This window comes from Salarias fasciatus, assembly GCF_902148845.1.
Source record: "Salarias fasciatus chromosome 7 unlocalized genomic scaffold, fSalaFa1.1 super_scaffold_4, whole genome shotgun sequence".
In the NCBI taxonomy this organism is placed as follows: domain Eukaryota; kingdom Metazoa; phylum Chordata; class Actinopteri; order Blenniiformes; family Blenniidae; genus Salarias; species Salarias fasciatus.
Genome location: NW_021941229.1, coordinates 23914843 through 23928906, shown reverse-complemented (window position 1 = coordinate 23928906; position 14064 = coordinate 23914843). Strand labels below are relative to the sequence as shown.

Genomic DNA, 14064 nt, shown 5'->3' with positions numbered 1-14064 from the left:
CTGTGTGTGTGAGTGACGGCGCTGTCCTGTCACTTTGTGATGCTTGGCCGATCGGAGCCACAGTGCTCCGTTTGTCTGCCAGTGAAAGCCTCCGTCGTCCACTGGTTTGTGTTTTCCCCTCCTCTTGTCTGTCTGAACCAAACACGAGAGCGAGGCTGCCACTGGCACATGGTCTCACACACACACATGTACACGCACGCTGAAAGGAGGCTGCCAGAGTGGATGTAAATGAAGCAGCGAGTCATTCTTAAGCTATTTATGGAGTGTCCTTAGGGCTCAGTGGAACTGGCCAGCGTGAGTAATGCATGAACGCTATGAATTTGTGTTTTTGGAATACTCAACAAATCAGCGTTCATGTGTACTCTGAGCTCAGATTGTAGAGCTGCTAGTCTCTGTGCTCATTTCTAGAAATATTGAATAGTTTTAACCGAATTGTGCAAGGGCTGTAATATATCACTAACAAATGTTTCTGTCCGCAGCTGCAGGCTGCCAGACTCTATAAATGCTGGAGAATTTTCCACAGACAGCATGACAGGTACAGTAAGTCTTTAACTTCTTCTCCCTTTGTTCGTTTTGTTGCTCAGGTGTGTGTATGTGACTCCCCTGTGTATTAATTAATACTGCTGCTGAATCATAGCTGTGACCGCCCACAGTTTGGTCTCCGAAGATGCAATAAGGGACGCGGAAGATGATAAGAATAGGCAGAAACTGCTTCTAATTCTGCATCGCGCTCTTGTGGTGTGCCAACAGTGTCCACTGATACACACAAGCCTGTAAACAACTAATTTATAGGTAGACGACAGACGTCTCTTCTTGTCCAGTTTATTCTGTAGACCAATTCACAAAGACACTCAAGCAGATGATTGCACAACAAAACTGAAATCATCTAAATAACGATTATGTTATTAAAAAAAAAAAGCACTGAGATTGTTGCATTTTAGAAGAGGGTGCAAAAAACCAGCTGTTCACTTTGTGTGTGTCTGCAGAGGTGAGGGCATGCACAGACAAATTTCATATAATTACAAATTATGAAAGTGAAAGTACAACCCTTCGAGCGAAAAGCTGCTCAAAATGCTTGACTTCTGATTTTTAATGCACTTTTAGTTTTGTTATCTGTAATCCAAGCCAGCTCTTTGTAGCTTGTCTGGAACCTTTTGTCCTTGATTTTATGTTTTGCTGTGCTACGCATGCAAAAGACATATTTGTGCACAGACTTTGATTATTGATTATGGTGCAGATTTAGGGAACAAGTCGACATTTACCTTGATGACTGGTTTAATAATATTTGCGCTCAGAGTTTCAGGGACGCAGCTGAATGCGTTTCTCCTTACGTCCGTGCAGTGTTCAGTGACCCACAGGCAAACGGTTATGTAATAATGCTTTATTTCCATGAAACGCTGCTCCTTCTTTATTTGTTTCAAAACGCTCCGTGAAATCGATCAGTAAGCTCAGATTTACATTTATTAGAATTTCTCCTTATTGAAATGTTTCCTGCTTCACTTGTGTGTCCTGATGTTGCTGGTACGGCTGCACAATATCACGTAAACATGCAATCATTTTTTTTTAAATTGCGATAAACATATGATTTGTTGTAATGCTGAAACATCATTTAAAATTCACACAACATTTAATCACAATTGAGTTGATCTTTCATGACTTGTAGATTGTGAATGTGTCAGTAATGAGTCATTTGTGGTATGCTGTGCAGTTCTTTTATTCATTTAACCTTTATGATATTCCACTGAGAGCAGACTTCTCTTTACGATGCGACCCTGTTAAGGCATCACCTCTCCACACTGGAATGATGCACAGCCACTTGTGTCAGACAAACATTTCTTCAGCTTTTCTTGCAACCTCAAAGATGATTTGCTTTCCCTGCCTGTGAAGCTCTTCCCACAGGAGTTCTCGCTCTTCCAGTTTTTGTCCTGACCTGCACTTATTAACCGCTGTTTAACATTCAAACTGTGGAAAACCTAAACTTTAGGCGCTTTAATGTCATTTTCTTGAATGTATAGGCAATATAATTATTTGTTATAATTTTCAGATTTCCAGTAATGTTGTTTTTTGCTACAGGTGATGGTGGTTAAAGTTTGTGGAGTCTGGGACTTTATTAAATCTCACAGCTCACTTTCAGCCATCATTAAGGCAGTTATTACAAGTCCAAACAAGCCCTACTGAATAAATGAATGAATGTTGTGGTTGTCTCTAACCCTTTTTCAGCTTCTGACTATTTTGTGAAGCAATACATATTCTTTGCACTTTCAGATGAATTTGAACACTGTATTTACCTCCTGCAGGGGGTTAAAGTAGAAATCTGTTTTAATCAGAATTTATGCATTACTGTTGTTGCATTATTTCATGCATCAACATGAAAACATCTTGTTGTGTTTGCTGCTGAATAGTTATTTCTGTTCTTTATTTGAATGGACATCGTAGGTCTCCCCTGGTGACACGTTGTGTTAAGTTTTAACCTTGAGCCTGGGGGACCGGTTTGAATCCCGATTGCTGCAGAAAGGCACATCCAGCATGAAAAATAGCCAAGGTCACAGTGTTTGAGGCAATGACTTCCTGTGGCAAAACAAATAATGTTGCATTACATACATGCTTGAAAAGAGCTCAGTAAAGATGATGTTTAGTTACTTGAAGTTGCCTTTTAGTGGTGATGGAATTTTGGTTTCTACGTTTGGGATAGCAGAATTAAACAAAATAAGCTCCCCGCTGAAATAGCCAGTCTAATCCTTTAATTCTAGAAATCAGACCAACTTAAAAGTTTTGTTTCCGACTAAGGCAGCAGGCATTGGAAAAATCTTCTGATTACAGGAGTAATATAATTAAATTTACCTCTCAGGAAGTCTGCAGAGCTCTACATAGACACTTATTGTTACTGACATTTATATTGAGGAGGGAAGATGACAGTGCAAGAACAAAGAGGAGGTCACATCCCTTTAATTGAGAAATAAAATGCATCCAAACAAGCAGCAGTCAGAGTCGACGGTGCGGAGGCCTTTCCTGTTTCCCTTTAAGCTGCAGCAGGCCATGAATCAAGAGGTGGTGTTGAGAAATGTGTTGTTGACTCGTGTTACATGATCAGCTGTAGGCTGCCTTCAGCTGGTCTAAACAGGGCAGCTCTCCTGAAGCTGCTCTAACCTCTGATGGCACTGAAGAGAAAAACACGACTCCTTTCTCTTTCTCTCTCTAAAGTAAACAGAGCGAGGATGAATGTGAGAGCAGGAGGTGGGAGTTATTCATGAAAACACAGCCGGTTCTCTAACTTACAGATACACTCCGGTTGTAATCACAAATAGTGAAAGCTAATTCTTGTGCGCTGTCTTGTTGCCTTATAGCTCCACCTTTCTCCGACAAGATGTCCCCAATTAAAGCCCTCACCATGAAGGACTACGAGAACGTGAGTGATTTGAACTGATGCTGTATATTAAAGGACATCCCTGTTCGACCCACAGTTCCACTAAAAGTGAGCCGCGCTGACCTTTTATGGAAGTTTAGTGATGAGGTTTGTGCGTTGGAGGAGGAGAAGTATCTAGGTGGGCCAAAACCTATATTTCACTATTTGGGAGGAATGCTTGCTCAGATTTTGGGTGCGTGCTGCCGGGCAAGCTGCATGATTAGAGGTTTACAGAGGGGTCCAGACTTCTACCCCCTCCTCCTCCTCCTCCTCCTCCTCTTCCTCCTCCCTTTGACAGTCTACCCAACCCCCATTACCAGATGTATGCTGCTCTGAGCCTGGAGCACAATGATGCACAGTCTACTTCACACACACACACACACACACACACACACACAGCCACTCAGACACATACAAACACGCGGCCTTTCCTTCATTTTTACAATGACCGCGCACACGTCCCCTTTCTGCCGTGTAAACATGTCATCCTTCTTTTCAACACAGATACACTGTTCTTGGCTTATTCTTAGTTTATGAATCTTGATTTAATTTCTTTAAAAGTTATTGATTCAGAGTTTAAAAAGAGAGTAAACATTTTAAAGCCGTGTCAGTTTTTCATTTGAGATAACATATTTTTGTTGCATTCATCCCCAGCAAATCACAGCTCTGAAGAAAGAGAATTTTAACCTGAAGCTACGCATTTACTTCATGGAAGAGCGCATGCAGCAGAAATGCGATGACTCCACCGAGGATATATTTAAAACGGTATTGTGTTTAACTCTGGGTTTGATGTTTCTTTTATTTTACCCCAGTAGCATCTCGTTCTTTCGTCCCTCCTGGCCGCCAGGGGGCGGTGCTGAAAGTGATGAATGTTCCACTTCGCACATGCGCAGTTTGAGTATGCATGCCAACGTCACTTGTGACCCCGGACCAACAATAAGTTCAGATGTCCAAGCCGTGGTTCGGTTTCTTTGGTTTGATTGGTGTTAGCTCTTGCGTCCCTGGCTTGTGGATGTAAGAAACGATTCTGGACTGGTTGATGATGCGGCTAGTCGGCTTCCGCTGTTGTGAAGCCGCGTTGGAGCATCCCCGACTTCGGGCCCGCCGTTACCCTTAGCTGCATGGCGGGTGTTAGCTCACTGCTACAAATGGGGTGTTTGGGGGTCACGGCCTGGTGTCAACTTCCTCAAATGGGCTCTGAGGCTCCGCCCAAAAAGCCCCATGGGCCCCAGCATGTGGAGGGCTCTTGCCAGCCTCCCTGTGAGCCCTTGGAACAGTGGAACTGCAGTGGGTGCCACAGTAGACTACATTTTGCCGCCATTGCCTTGGCGAAACGCATGGGTAGAGGTACACACTTCGCCTATCAGCCAGTTATCGCTGTGGTAGCAATTGGATGTTAGGGGGCATGTATGCTGTGAGGTTGGTCTCTGGGATTCCTGCTGGCAGTCAGGAGGGATGAAATGGAACGAGAGTTACGAATGTAACTACGGTTCTGTGAATCCCTGATGACCGCCAGAGCGCTCTGTCACTCACAGTCGTCATGATCACGCGAGAAGATCCAGTAGGAGTCGAACCTGGGGTTGGACACCAGAACTTACTGTTGTTCCTGGGTCACCCAGGGCTCACAAGTGATGTCATTCGTCTGCAAACTCAAACTGCGCATGCGCGAAGGGGAACATTCACTTTCAGCACCGCCTTTTGGCAGACATCCGGGATTCATAGAACTGTAGTTATATTCGTTACTCTTGTTTTATGTGATACAATGTTTTAGTGGGACTTAAGTAACAGCTGGATTTTATTTCAGAAAAATCTCACATTCATGAGCGCAGAGCAGTAACCTTGCCTTTTCATCGTTTATCTTTTCTTTTTCTTTTTTTCCCCTCAAGAGTGAGCTGTAATCACATTGGAATCTCTTTGTCTCACACAGATTTTTTTTGTCTCCTTTTTTCCAGTTTAGTTAGAAAAACTGTTTCAAGAATGTTATCTCCACATGCACACTCCAGGATAAAACTTGAGATGAATTAGCTTGACCCAAATAATATTGCAGTTGCCAGAACAACCTTTCAGAATATTTCCTCCTTTAAAATTTGCATTTTTTGTCAATATTCTGTCTTTCTAGAACATTGAGCTGAAGGTGGATTTGGAGTCCATGAAGCGGGAGCTGGCAGAGAAACAAGAGCTGCTCGTTTCCGCGTCGTATGTATCATCCTGTTGTTCGGTGTCGAGTAAAGCCGCATATTTGATCATCATCATAGATCTCGTCTCTTCTGGTTCTCAGCAAAGCGCTGGAGAGTTTGGCCGGTCGAGAATCAGGGGAACCCCACCGTGTGCGAGAGCAAGCTCAGAGGGAGATGGATTCACTCAGAGACGCGTTCAACAAGAGGATCGCTGACCTGGAACAGGTGAGTACAAAACTCAGTGTATGGACAGGAGCTCGTGTAAATCAGTACGCCTTAACTTTCTCTCAAAATCCTGACTGGTTGTTTTATTCGGTGTTATGGTTTCATTCAGTGTCTGCGAACAGCGGAGGAAGAGGTGGAGAAGATGGCAGCTATCGCAGAGCAGGAGAAGCTCCGAAATATTGACATGGAGAAGCAACTCCAAGCCCTAAATCCATCCATCAGCTTCAGCTCTGCTCCCGTTTCCAGTCCAGTCTCACATCTGCAGCAGGCCCTGCAGGACAAAGACAAGTAAGGAACAAAAAGACACGGGCGCAGACAACACGGCCATCTTTTTTTCTGTAAACACACCTAAGTATTCCATGTATCGTTATACCCCGACCAGCATCATCGAGCAGCTTCAGATCACTTTAAAAGATCGGGAAGCTGTGATTCAGCAGAACAGCAGAGACCAGCAGGCGGATTCGCCAGCTGCTGAGGGCATTAAACAGCTGTCTGACCTCATAGCCCGGAGAGATCAGGAACTTGAGGTAAAAGACTGAAATGTCCAGAATCAGTCATTTACAGTTTTCTGTGACTTGTGCACGTTCCAGGAAATGGCACTTCACTCAGTCTCTGATTAACTCAAACATGATAGGATATCGACACATCCGCTGTCTTTTTCTTGTTAGGCACTGAGGGATGAGCTCCGTCAAGAGAAGGGCAAACCACAGCCAGATCGCCAGGTGAGTTGATTTCTGGGGTATTTTCTGTCTAAACCTGTGATTAAATATCTGCTCTCACAGTGGTGATGCCAGCTGGGCGACCACTTTATGGCTTTCAGAGGTTTTTCAGTCATGCCCTTTCAAACCACGTTGTTTTTAATGTCCATTATTTCCCCCGCGTGTCTTACTTTGCTAAAAAGAATTTGCCTCATGCCGTGAGCTGATTTGTATAACCGCACAATAAAAGTGTCAGTCCATTGAAACGCAGACAGGGGGTTGTGCGTTGTGGCACACAGTGTTCTCAGCCGTGACACACACAGCAGGTGTGTTGGGCGGTTGACTTTAGAGGATTGTCGGTGTTGTTCTGGTGACCCTCAGGAAATGCATGTGGGCATGTTTTATGACACACCTTTGTCCCCCATTAGCCTACTGGGGCATTTTTTCCACTGAAGAGGTTGTGGCTCACTTACTTTGATGTGGTAATACTGAAGTATTGCTTGACTTCAGGTCATTTGTGAGTGGGGGGGGGGCTGGGGTTTTTGATTGGTGAAATCGTTTTTTTTCCTCTTTTTTTTAACTTTGGAAATGATCATTGATACATGACGGTGTTCACTTTGGTTTGGAAGTAGTTATTGCAGTATTGGACCAGCTGGGAGTAAAAAGGCTGTGATGTTGAGATTGGAATTAGAAAGCCGTTAGTTGGCTTGTGCCCATCGTTCTTCATCAACCCTCTGCACATAGGTCATGGTGTTAAGACTGGATTACTTCGCTGTCTGGCTTTCCTTTCAGAGTTATTTGTGGGCATCCTTCTTCATTAAGTGGGAAATGGTGTGGTTGGTTTGTTCGTGTTGTTGATTGTGCAACTGCTGTGAAGACTTCTTAAACTGATCAAGAAAAGCATGTCTGTGAATGCTACTTGATGGGAAGGTGAGCCGTGCAGAATGAGGATGTGGTGAAATGTACGACTCGGTTTACCAAAACACATTTCATCTCACAGCAGGTTTTCAGGAGTTCAGGCGTGCAGAATGAACTGCGCTCTGTGAATCGAGTCCAGGGATACCTGCGTGTGTCCAGCCGGTACTCGAGGTCTATTTCAGGGCATCCGTGGGGAGGTTTTCTCGAGGTGGTTTAGCAAAGGCAATAACACAGATCATTGCAGGAGTCCGAGAGGATTTCATCTGATTGAATGCGTGGGGAGAGTGAATAGAGGCGGGAGCAGGGATTATTAAGGCTTAGGGCTTATCGTGCTTTGCGCTCGGTCATTTTCCTCTCTGCTTCACTCGCCGTAGCGGTGACAGAAAATGATGCATGGCTCCTCTATGGCTGGCATGCTGATGGCCATTTGCTCCTCGGACACTTGGTGCGTCAGCGAGAGATTTTTTTGGACTCGCCTTAAGTGAAAGGAGGATCTAAGACGATGAGGGACCCGTGTCGTATATGCGGCGTTCGCCTCGTGGGAAGCCAATGCCGCTGGATCTTCAGCGCATCAGCAAAGAGGAGACTCCAAGTCATTCTGTCCCACGTGCTCGGCTGGGAGGTGACCCGGGACGGTCGCGGGGAGTTCCTGTGTGGAAAGTGCGTGTTCCAGCTGGAGAAGGTGGTGCAGTGTGACATCAACATCAGCCAACTCCAGGAAGACCACGTCAGTCAGGTCCAGAAACTGCAGGCAGAGAAAGAACACCTCATCCAATGTGTCGCCCATGTCTACAACAAAAACAACCCCGGAAGCAGCAACAGGGACGCCCCCTGCTCCAGGACTCTCTTTAGGTCCTCCAGAGTGGACCTAACTGATGATGAGGCTGCGTCTCACCTGGCCCATGAAGGGCTGCAGTTCAAGGAAAGTGGCAGCGGTCGTATGAGAAGGTGTGTAAGCCTGGATAGAATTGCCAGCAAAGGACCGTTTTCCAGCCGCTCCAGCCTAAAGAGCAGCAAGCCTGGATCAGGTACGGGGCCTGAAGGGTTTCTGAGGAATTCTGGACTCCGAGGGACACGACATCGCTCACAGAGCATTTACCTCGACCTGGTTCACCGTCAGGGCGCGTTCCTCAGACCTGGATTTAAAGGCCGCTCCACGTCCTTGCAGTCACTGAACCGAGATTTTCCTTCAGACAGCGCTCTAGACCCCCCACCCAAAAGAAAACCCAGAGACGCCACGGTTTTACCCGCCAGACACGTTACCTCCAGTGACCCAGCGACAAGGGTTCAAGCCAGAGCACTGCTCCAAAGCTCCTCCGCTCAGCCCTCGGTGATCTCTGACCTGATCCAGCTCCTGCGCTGCGTCTCCAAGCAGCCAGTGTGTGCTCCTGCTGGCAGTCAGATCCCCGTCCTCAAGAGGTTAAACGGCGTTCCTCCTCACATCCACGCCAAGCGTAGGCATAGAGAGGTGGAACTGAAGTCCCTCCACGATCTTACAGAGGAATTCGATGATGAGTACACTCCTGTCAGAGTGAAGGTAGTTTCTTTCAGTAATCCCTGTTGGCTTAACCACCGCAGCGAGGTTAATGTGAAGTGACACACTCCAGCTTTGTTGCTAAACATACCTTCCACTATTAATGGGTTTTTGCTTTCCTTCTCTTTCTTTTCTTCTGTTTGTTTTGCTTGATTTGCTGAACAGAGTGACCTCAGTCGATTGGAGTCGGTCAATAAACTGCTCACTGAAGAGCTGAACCAGACAAGGAGTACCAATGAGAACCTGACAAAAACCTTGGAGGATTCCCAAAGTCAGAACAAGGTACACCGATTTGTCACACAGCTCTATTCAGTAATTGTAAATTGAATTAATGGCTCTTTTTTTGTCTCTGCCTACCATATATTATAGACCCTGTCGGGAAGTTGGAAGAGAAGGAAAATGAACTGAACTCTGAGAAGAAAAATGCTCTAAAGCGAGATAAAACAATCCAGGGCCTGACTCAGGTCCTCCGGGAGAAGGAGAAAGAGGTAAGAAGAACACCTAAATTCAGAAATACAAGTGTTCTGCAAAGATTAAAGAGTAACTTGTCTTTTTCTGTGTTCACAGATTCAGGAGCTGTGTCATGAGATTGAGGACCGAGACGATGCTTTGGCCAAGGCTAGAGAAGCAGCACATAAAGCTCAACTGCAGAAATACCAGGCATGTTATTAGTAGCGTTCATACAGGGTTACACCTCAAAGATCCAAGTGTCCACATTCGTTTTAATTGATATGTGTTTTTCCTTCAGGGAGTCGAAGAACACCAAAACCTACTCATGGAAAAGCAAACGGAGCTGGCCAAACTCCAGGGGGAACACCACACTAAAGTGCTGGAAGCCCAGAAACTGCAGCGTGCGCTGGACAGGAAGGAACAGGAGCTGGTGGACCTGCAGCAGGCCAAGGAGCAGCTGGAGGTCGAACTGGAGGACCTGCAACAACAGAAGAAGAAAGGAGACAAAGCCCTGAATGTAAGATGGCCTGAGAGCTGTCATATCCGCAGATCTAAGCCATTGAATATCACCAATCCTCATCTGTGACGTCTGCCTCATTTCCCCCCTCCAGGACCTGAACAATCAGCTGAAGAAGCTGGGTGGTGAGATTGGGGACAGGGAGAGCGCTCTGAAGCATCAGTATCAGGAGCTGCTGGACCAAACCGAGAGGAAACTGCAGGCGCATGAAGTAACCATCCAGCGGCTCACGTCCACCCTGGCCGATAAAGAGCAGCAGCTGCAGGTGACGCCCCATCGTTCACCACTTCATTATTATTCCAGTTAAAAAGAATCTCTGGTTGCTCTGATAGCTTCACAACATGGATGCCTTTTGTGCTCTCAACAGGAGTACATCAACATGGTCAGAGACTTCGAGCAAAGCAGAAGTCCAGGCAGTAACGATAACATGCTTTCCAAACTGCGGCAGAGGTTGAAAGAGAAGGAGAAGGCCTTGGAAGTGGGTATCCCTCCTGTGTAATATTCTCACCATTCTGCCTGTGGTTTAAAACAGAAGTTATTGTGTTTTTTCTCTCACAGCAAGCACTGGATGAGAAATTTGCTGCCATTGAAGAAAAAGACAATGAGATTCACGAGCTGCAGCTGTCACTAAGAGAGAAGGAAAGAGACCTGGACAGACTCAATAACCTGCTCTCCCATAATGAGGAAACCATCAATGTAAGCAGCTTTTTGTATTTCACCGTGAATTTCGACTTCTCTTCAGTTGTTCGTTCATCTGGGTGATTTTATTTGCTGCATCTGCATGTACGCTGCTCTCCTTGCAGAATTTTAACGGCATGATCAAGGAAAAGGATGCAGAACTGCAGCATCTCGAAAACACCCTGAAGAACCTGCAGAGAGCCAAGCAAGATGTTGAAGATAACCTGAACAGATCCCTGAGGGAGAAGGACTCCATCATCAGCCAGCTGCAGCTCTCCCTGGAGGGAAAGACTAAAGACATGGAGGTTAGAGGGTCACCTCCTCTGCTGTATGTTTCTTGTACGTCTCCTCCTTCCTCGGCACTTATTTGTTTTCATTTCTCTACTCTCATCACTCCTTGTAGGAGATGGCCGCTTCAATGCTCAGTCACTCACAGACTCATGCACGTGACCTTGCTGAACAGATGGGCCAGAGGTTGAAGGTCACGGAGGCCATGCTGGCCGAGGCTGTGAAGGCCAGAGAAAGGCTGGTCGCTGACAACGACAGCACTGTCAAGGGGCTGTTGGCTACCATTAGCAGCAAGGACCAACTTCTCAAGGTCGAAACGGCGTTTTGACAAATCATTTCCACACAAGTGATTAGTGAAAAAAAAAAAAAAAAAGTTCACGTCAGATTTTTGTGCACAGAAGTTGAGAAGAATGTTCCCAAACATTCTAGTGCCTAGAAAAGCAACTGTGATTGAATTCATAGTGACAGAAAAGCAAAAAGCCGTTCATTCATACAGTTCAGACTTTGCTAACTGCCATTACTGTGGTGTTGTGTTTTTTCCAGGAGTCTGCTGAGCGCCACAACCGCATGCTGTCTGAGCGCACTCAAGAGATCCAGGAATTGAGGAGACAGCTGTCTGACAGGCAGCAGCAGCTCAGCACCGTGGAGAAGCAGAGCTCTGCAGTGGCCCAGGAGGGTTATTTAGAAACCGCGGAACTCCGAGCCCTGCTCGCTGAAAAAGACAGTCTCATCAACGTAAGATCCTCTGGGATACGACACAGTTGTTCAGCTGTAGAATGTGCTCAACAAGAAGAGGAAGCTATTCCTTTCTGAAGCTAAATTGCTCACTTCCCTTGTGTTAAAATTGAAGACATTTGCTTTGCTATGCTACAGCTTACTCAGTGGATATTTTTGTAATTTTGCAGAAGCTCCTGCAGCGCGGTCAGGAGCGAGACCAATTTCTGGCAGAGATGAGGCAGAAGCCAGAACCAGATCATGTCTTAGAGCTCAAGCAAACCATCCAGATTATGCAAGAGAGGCTGGATGAGAAGGAAGGTGAGCACATTAACGTTAAACACCCAATATGAAGATTTTGCTTTCGAGCCTGCAGTCACCGTCTTGTTCTCTGTCCTGAAGCTGAACTGTCCAGGAGGAACAGCGAGGATAATCAGGAGAACATCCCTCTTCCCAGAAAGACTGTTGTGGTTCTGAAGAAGGAGTTGGCACAGAAGACTGAAGCTTTGAACAAAGCGCTGAAAAAGGAAAATGAACTGAAGGTCTGTGAGTTCGAAGCAATTCACGTCACTCGAAATTTGACTGTGATTTCTAAAGTGGCTCCTGCTGTTTCACTTCCAGATTGCGCTGGCCGAGCTTCAGTCATTGATGTCTGAGCTGGAGGGTCGCAGTGAAGGCCAAGCGGCTAATATTGAGTCCCTGACTGCCACTCTCAAGACCAAGGAGGAGATTATCAGTGTAAGGTTCTTTGTATTCACACAGTCAAACTGTAAATCTGTAAAGTTTTTTTCTTGAAAGATGTGTTACTGAGTGGATGATTCCACAGCAGTCTAATGGTTTGTGTGTGATTGAGCAGGTTCTCCACCAGCGTCTTGGTCAGAGAGGCGATGTTCACCCTGATCATGCCCATGACGTGATCGGCACTGGCCTGGATCGATCACTGCCAGTACTCCCTCAAAGAGAGAGTACCACGATAGGCGGAAACAGCCAGCAAGATGTAAAGCATTTTTACGTAATTCAAACAAAACCACATTATTCTGAATGCTCGGCCTGTAACACTGTTTTTCTTTCATCCTCAGGTTTTCCCTAACCTTACCGCCTTGCAGCAGGAGCATGACGCTCTAAACAAAGCCCTCAGAGCTGAGCAGCAAGTCTACTCCAACCTCGTCAGGACCGTAAAGGAGCAGGACAGGTATCAAAATACCGGAAAATAAAATCACTCACGCCACATTTGGTTTATGTTGTTTTACTCTGTGCTCATGCCTGTGTGTTTTCCAGCGTCCAGCGTCTTCACGCTCTGCAGATGGAGCTGACGGCAGTGCAGCTCCTCAGACAGCAGCTGGAAGACGGCATTAAAGCAAATGAGGAGCTAAGAGATGACTTGGAGAGAGAGATGCAGAAATCCAAGCTCAGAGAAGGTGCAGTGCAAACAGATTGGCTTGTAAACGAGGACGGAGATTAAATCAAATCAAAGAAATGGAGAATGGAGAAATCCAGATGTTTAAATCTGTACATGAGTCAGGAACTAGATTCATACGTAGCTCACAGGGAACACACACAAATGCCTCTTTCTTCTTTGTCCGCTGTGTTTGCTCTCAACAGCAGCGCATGCCCCTTCTGTGTTTCATTCAGCATGCCCACCTGGTCCTCCCACTGTTTGCTTCTCTTTACATCGTCACCTTCTCATCTGTGTGTCTTTGTTGAGCCCCTCTGTATGGATCATACCACCATCTGCACTGTCTCTCCTTTATTAAAAATAACAATAATAAAGGCTGCTGCCGGCCAGTCCTCTCTCTGTCTGTCACTTTCACCTCGCTGTCTGCTCTTCTTGTCCGTCCATTTCAAACATTTGGTTTGTTTGTTGATCGTTGCATCATCTCTAACACCCCTCTGCTTTTTAATCCATCCAGCCATGTGTCACATGAACGGCGTCGTTACGTAACAACATCAATAAAGGCATTAAAGCTGTATGTGCTATTTTACGATGGATTTAAATAATGGTTTATGGAGTTCACCATTTAGGACTTAAAATAGATCCTAATCCCCCCCAAGATCCAGTGCTTATTATTTCCCAGCATCACTGAGTTAATACAGTTGACCGCATTAAGTCTTGCACCTTCAGATGGAATGAAGCTGCCACTGTGAGTGACATCGAGAGTCGTCCAAGCCAAATAACTCCAGTGTCTGTCCACATGCGTGTGTGTGTGTGTGTGTGTGCATGTTCCTCCTTTGGCCCTGTGTTCAGAGAGCCAGGTGTATAAATAGGTCAGCTGTGAGTAACAGCACTACGGCTCGCATTCCCACAGACTGCAGCAGGGTCATTCCCACTCATCCTTATTTCAGTTATATAACCACCATCATTTCCCACATCCCACATGTACCAACAGAACCGCAATAATAATAGACTTTTTTCTGTTGCTTTGGATTCCATTGTTTTTACCTACTTAGAATGAATAAATTCA

General features: G+C 45.8%; 1 protein-coding gene across 1 annotated transcript in view; it reads left to right on the top strand.

The window, feature by feature from the left end:
• Positions 1-14064, top strand: part of LOC115382446 (CDK5 regulatory subunit-associated protein 2-like) — a 34245-nt gene that overhangs the window by 2742 nt on the left and 17439 nt on the right. The window contains exons 2-25 of the mRNA XM_030084170.1: positions 480-535; positions 3345-3406; positions 4058-4168; positions 5523-5599; positions 5682-5805; positions 5915-6093; positions 6188-6332; positions 6474-6527; positions 9121-9226; positions 9325-9443; positions 9523-9615; positions 9704-9922; positions 10017-10187; positions 10290-10400; positions 10481-10618; positions 10726-10905; positions 11004-11198; positions 11432-11623; positions 11794-11923; positions 12005-12144; positions 12224-12340; positions 12459-12599; positions 12682-12794; positions 12881-13020. Coding sequence (XP_029940030.1) covers positions 480-535; positions 3345-3406; positions 4058-4168; positions 5523-5599; positions 5682-5805; positions 5915-6093; positions 6188-6332; positions 6474-6527; positions 9121-9226; positions 9325-9443; positions 9523-9615; positions 9704-9922; positions 10017-10187; positions 10290-10400; positions 10481-10618; positions 10726-10905; positions 11004-11198; positions 11432-11623; positions 11794-11923; positions 12005-12144; positions 12224-12340; positions 12459-12599; positions 12682-12794; positions 12881-13020 — 3113 coding nt within the window. The remainder of the gene's footprint in view (positions 1-479; positions 536-3344; positions 3407-4057; positions 4169-5522; positions 5600-5681; positions 5806-5914; positions 6094-6187; positions 6333-6473; positions 6528-9120; positions 9227-9324; positions 9444-9522; positions 9616-9703; positions 9923-10016; positions 10188-10289; positions 10401-10480; positions 10619-10725; positions 10906-11003; positions 11199-11431; positions 11624-11793; positions 11924-12004; positions 12145-12223; positions 12341-12458; positions 12600-12681; positions 12795-12880; positions 13021-14064) is intronic.